We start from the raw sequence: 6,000 nt of genomic DNA on the forward strand, positions 1-6,000 counted from the left end.
CACGGTGAACAGCAGTGAGCATTTTACAGTTGTGTCTATCTGCTAGGACCTGCAACAAGGACCTTATCTCATCACGCACATACGCAGTTCATTACAATCGGCACTGACTTTTGCTTCAACACTGCATTAATCTGAAGGAATGCACCGTGTTTGGGGCCGTTCACATGTCTGAAGGTCGGAAGATTGTATGTCCACGCACACGTCATGAGTGAGTTTATCTAAAAATCATACGGACGCAGTGATATACGACACGATTTTACGACCTGCCGATTTCCAAAGCAATTGCATGAAGTTCCGTGCCAAAAGCATGGAGTCAGAGGAAGGGATGGTTTAAAAATGATCAGGAGGTCGGGATTTGCTCGTAAGGTTAAAAAAAAATCGCCTAAAAAAAATCGCCTGCGAGCTCGTACGACAGCAAAAATCGCACCGTGTACACCCGCCTTTAAGAGCAGAAAGGAATATTTACTGTATTACACACATGACAGGTATGTTTCTGATAAGGGCAAAGGATCACATGCAGAGGTCTCCATATGCAGGGAGGCCTGCATGTATTACTAATTGTGTAGCATGTCGTTTTAATGACCATTTTACCAATCGCTGTTTTATTTCAGCAGGCCAACTCACATGGATGGTGCGATGAGGTAAAGTGTTATCCTTACATGGATGATAAGGGTGAGCGGGTGCGTTGAGAAAGCCGTGGGGATTGTCTTTGGCTCTGATAATTCAGAAGAGCTTTGGAGGGAGATGAAATGATGTGAGATGGCTCTTGGCTGGAGTCCCACAGCTGGGCTTACTCTGTTTTGGGGGAGGGGGCTACAGCACTAAACACAGAGGATTAAAGGAGACTGTTTTTTTTCTTTGCGGGGGCGTTTGGGGAGATCGTTACAATTATTACTCTCTACATGACCCGTGTTTTAGACTCCTCTGTGTTCTGTAATTATGTTTGAAGAGAAAGGCCCATTCCCCATATGCTGTTTAGGTTTATAATCACTGACCCCTTGCTGAAACTTCTAAACAGTCATTGTTGATAGTGTTATCAAAGAACTGAAAGCACAGTTTTCATCACAGTCTGCTCATATTATGTCTAGCTAAATCCCAAGTGACTGCAAAAATTTTTTTTTTGCTGTATATGCTTGTTTTTTCCCTGCCAATGTCCTGCAAATGGCAAAATAGGTTTGTTTAGATAGCATTACTTAAGGTTATTCCAGAGCAGTGCTTTTATGTTAGGACTATCTGGCTGGTACATAATTCACTTTGATTTACTAGTAGAAGTTGTTTTTTGTGTGTTTTTGACCAGAAATATTGTGTTAAAAATATCTGTGGCATGTTGTCGATTTGCCACCGAAAAAAAAATTCGACTTGTGCCAAAAATGTTCTAAAAACGCTTATAAAAAGCACAATATATATAGATTTTTTTTTTTTCCCTCATAGACTTCCATTAGAAGCACATAACCTTCAGTGTGTTTTTCGAAATTATTTTCTGTGTGAATTGACAGCATGCCACAGACTGAGTTTAATTTAACCAGAATTGTCCTTTTAAAGGCCATCTTATTCTGTTTTCTCCAATACTTCCTCCTCTGACATTTCTAAGACTTTGCAAGCTAAAATCTAACCCAAAAGTAACCCTGGGGATGTTATAAGTGCTTGGGCGTAAAAAAAAAATGTGCTTTTGGGTCTAGTGAGATTCACTTGATAATGGGAGTTTTTGTAATTAAATTATATGATATTTCTGCAAAGCTGATTGCCATACAACAATAAAATCCCTAGTGAGCTTGTAATCACTGGATTTGAATGGCCTGCGGTCGGGATGTACTAACATGAAGAACTGTGTGTAATAACTCAGATATGGGTGCCATTATAGGATAATGTTTCACACAGGTTTGAAGTTAACTAGACTTTGTAATGGTCAACATACAATGTCACATCATGATAACATTCTGTACCGCCTAACAAAAACTTATTTGAAATAATAGACCATTTTCTACAATACAAAATGGTACAGATATGCTATTTAAGTAACTTCAAGCTATATAAGCAGGAAAGCATAAATCTATTGAGCTAAAGACCCTCGGTATGTGAAGACTTAAAATAAAAGCTCAAAGAAAGAAACTCTTTGTCGTCTCTGGAATGGCTGTGCTGATGTTTATTTTTTTATTAATCTCTGCAGCCCTTAGATTGAATCAGAAGATTGTCACAGACTGCTGTGCCATAAACTGCTTTGTCATAGCAGTTTCCAGAACTATTGTGGCCACCACAAACACTGTTGTCCAAGAACCTCTGTAATTACTTTTATTTATGAGACCAGAAACGTTTTCCACCATTTTGTGTTTCTTCCTCTCTTCAATGTATTTTTTTCTTGTCCCCCTGCAAATAGCCTCAGGGTTTTGGCAGAAACATGAGCCCTGATCATACATCTATATTTCTCTGGCTGCAAAAAGAAAACTTGCACACTCACACTTAAATTGCTGAATCATGGTTTCTTTGCAGTTTTATGAGAATAATTTGCCTCTTTTCACTTTCATGAGAATATATACATATAATTTTGTTATGAAATAATTATAAGCAATAAAAAAGAAGGCTGGCTTATCAAATTCTCTTTTGCTTTATTGGATGATTATACAGACGAACAGTGGTAATATATCATATAAACTAAGGATTTTCATATAAGGATGACCATTGCAGTTATACATATGGGACCACAATGCACTAGTCTACATAAATATTTCTAGATTTAAAAAGTCTAAGATTGTTTCACCCACACCCAAATACCACCCAAATGTGTTAATTCCACTGATATTAAGGGGTGTACATGTGTTTCTATTAGTTGTTTTCTCATGCTTACATCATCAGCCAACGGCATGCTAGAGTCGCAGCTCTTCCTGTTGTTGCTAGGAATGTGATGTCACCTGCTCCCTTAACATGGTTGGTCCTTGTGTGTTTCAGATCCTCAGCCTTGGCCAGGAACAAAGAAGCAGAGACAAGGCTTTTCCCCACAATCCTCTGGTGCTCCCTCCCAGCTGGCTGAGCCTGACGGGTTGTGCTGACACTGACTGGAGCTGAGTGCTCCCTTTTTCTGTTGCGCAGGGCCTGGCTGCGTGGAGGAAGCGGGGGCTAATTAATGAGCTGTGAGTATGAGGCCTCACTGCTGACAGCCAGTGGAGACAGGATTAATAGTCCGGTCATCTGGCTTGATGTGTGTGCCTCCAGGCTGCCCCTTGACGAGAGTCCACTGCGGAATCCACCACGGCGGCCGCCGAGAGACCAGCAGAGATGCCCACCGAGACGCTGCAGGCAGATAGCAAGCCCGTTGGCCAGGGTGGGGCCTTTGCCTCCGCGGTCCCACTCCGCATTCTCAACAAGGGGCCCGACTACTTCCGACGCCAGACTGAGCCAAACCCAAAGCGGTTGAGTGCCGTGGAGCGGCTCGAGGCCGATAAGGCCAAGTATGTAAAGAGCCAGGAGGTCATCAACGCTAAGCAGGAGCCCATCAAGCCACAGGTACTGGCCAAGCCCCCTGTCTGCCCAGTTCCTGTCAAGAGGAGTGGTGGTGTAGGATCTGGCTTGAAGGCTTCCAACAACAATGCCAAGTCAGACACTTGCGCAACCACCACCAAACGGGAGAATCTCAACCTGGAGATCCTGAAGAACATCTTGAACAGCTCCTCCTCATCCGAGGGACCTGCCAAGGGGACGTCGCACAAAGTCGGGGCACGCAGCTGGGCGCCGCATCGCTCATCCGAGCTGTCGGAACCTGGATGTCGTTCTTTTACCGACTCGCTCAAGGTACCACCTTCCACGCAAGGTCGACACAGTCCACAGGGAGGCAACTTGAACCTGAGTCGCAGGCTGCTGGAGGAGAGGTCGTGCGAGGCCGATGGGGAGCGCTCGTCGCTGCATGCCTCCCACAGCTCCTCAGACATTCGACGCATGTGCAATGGCAAGCCACTGAGAGCGGCCCGTAGCAGCAGCTCTTCCGCACCACCACTGCCGCCCAAGCCTAGCGCTAAGGCCTTGGCTGCTTGTGACAATGCTCCCCGCTCCCCTGAAAGAGAGACACTGGCCAGCACTGCTGCAGAGCTGGAGTTGGGCAATTCTGTGTCCCGCAGGCCTTCTCTACACCGCTCCAAATCAGACCTGAGCGACCGCTACGCTCGGGCCGGCGCAGATGTGGAGCGCTTCTTCAACTATTGTGGGCTGGATCCCGAGGAGCTGGAGAGCGTAGGTGTGGAAAGCTTTGCCCGAGCGAACTCTGATATTGTGTCGCTCAACTTCCGTAGTGCCAGCATGATCAGCTCGGACTGTGAGCAGTCACGGCATAGTAACGATGACCTAACCGATGAAGAAGATGATGCCGGGGAACGCGTTCCCTATGGAATTTCTGCCGTTGAACGGAACGCCCGAGTCATTAAGTGGCTCTACAGCATCAAGCAGGCAAGGGAGTCTCAGAAAGTCTCCCATGTCTAAAAGAGGGAGCAGACCTCCCCAATCCCATCTGGACTTGGTACCTGCTTATTTTTGCAATCCATGCACTGTCTTTGAAATCTCTAAAGATTACATGGCAAAGCCTTTTGAGTTGACGGCTTTTTTAGTCGCTTTTTGCATTCAGTGTTCGCTGTCTTCTGAAACTGCATGACTCCTTAGACACTCAGCCTCTTTGCGGCCTCAAGGTAATGCAGCTCATGTAGGAACCTCTTTAAAGATGGTTGCGTCAATGCCATCTCTGTGCAGAGAACAACTCATATTTCCTTTTTTCTTTCTGCCTCTGTCTATCAAACGTTTTGATGCCAGCACCTTTCAGGTGCTTATTATTTCACTTGGGTGCACTGAGCCAGGAAGCCATATCGGTATGAATGCAGAGCTGCAGTGTGTTTAGACTTCTTTTGATCCTCTCTCTCTCTGTCTTTTTTTTTTTTTTGACTTGTTCTTATGATGGATATGAGCTGTATGTATATAAACCTCTGTGAATAGGCGCAGCAGAAGCATGTTTTAGTCTATTCTCGAGATCTCCCCTGCCCGACTTCTCTTGGTCAGCCTTGCACTGGTCATATTGTTCCAGCAGTATCACCACACCTTTCAGCTTCATGTGTTTTGTTTTCACTTTGTCTGTCGTCCATAAAGTTTTTGTTTTATTTTTGTGGTACTATTGTTTCGAAAGGTGTAAATGCTGTAAGAATATGTATATAATTTTCAGAGTTGTCAGAAAAGCTTTGTGTGATGACGAGTCTGATATGTTCCTCCATAGCTCCTGGTCTGTTTGCCCCCCCTTTGGGCTTGCATTGCGAGGCTGTGTGAGACTTTGTCCATAAACAAATCTGTACGACACTGTTGTTGCAATGACATATATGTTCGGTATATTGAAGTTTGAGCTGTTACTTAAAAATTTCATCAAAATGTTTGTTCACATTTAGTTCTTTTTCATTTCAATAAATTCAAAAACTTTTGTCATCAACCTCAAATGTTTAAATGTATTTTTCTGTTATTTATATATTTGATGCATGCATGTGATATTTTGCAGCATAAACATTCTTCAAAACAATTTATTTTGTGTTCCTCTGGAGAAAAAGTCATAAAGGTGTAGAACGACATCAAGGTGAGTGAATTATGATTTTTTTTTTTTTTTTTTTTTTTTAACTATCCCTTTAAGCAATCATAGAATGATTCTTGAACCAGCTCACACATCGGGGTAGTAAGTGGTGGAAAAATAACAAAGGCCAGTCATGTGATCCTCCTATTGCGGACCCTGAGAAAACAGCTGTCAAGTCTTGTATTCTCACAACTTGAGCATAGGCAAGGTCTTCCCAGTTTTGAAACCCTTTTTTCACTCTCTCATTGTAGCCCTCGGTCTGCAGGAGGGTATGTACTTTTAATTTAGTCGTTTGTGCTGCCTGCTTTCTCAGGGCAAGAGGAAATGATCTAATTCATCACAAATGTTTAGAAAGACCAGACCGCTGCACTAGAGGCCCCCTCGTTCCCCGGAGCACCTTACTCACTCCCATAAAC

At 43.8% G+C, this 6,000-nt stretch overlaps 1 protein-coding gene across 1 annotated transcript in view; it reads left to right on the forward strand.

Moving 5' to 3' along the window:
• LOC127496024 (protein FAM110B) overlaps positions 1-5,456 on the forward strand; it is a 41,694-nt gene extending 36,238 nt beyond the window's left edge. Inside the window, exon 3 of the mRNA XM_051863559.1 lies at positions 2,944-5,456. Within this exon, the coding sequence (XP_051719519.1) occupies positions 3,271-4,464 (1,194 nt within the window). The 5' untranslated portion in view covers positions 2,944-3,270 and the 3' untranslated portion in view covers positions 4,465-5,456. The remainder of the gene's footprint in view (positions 1-2,943) is intronic.
• Positions 5,457-6,000: the final 544 nt, after the last annotated feature.

The sequence above is a fragment of the Ctenopharyngodon idella genome, chromosome 15 (genome assembly GCF_019924925.1).
Source record: "Ctenopharyngodon idella isolate HZGC_01 chromosome 15, HZGC01, whole genome shotgun sequence".
NCBI classification, from domain to species: domain Eukaryota; kingdom Metazoa; phylum Chordata; class Actinopteri; order Cypriniformes; family Xenocyprididae; genus Ctenopharyngodon; species Ctenopharyngodon idella.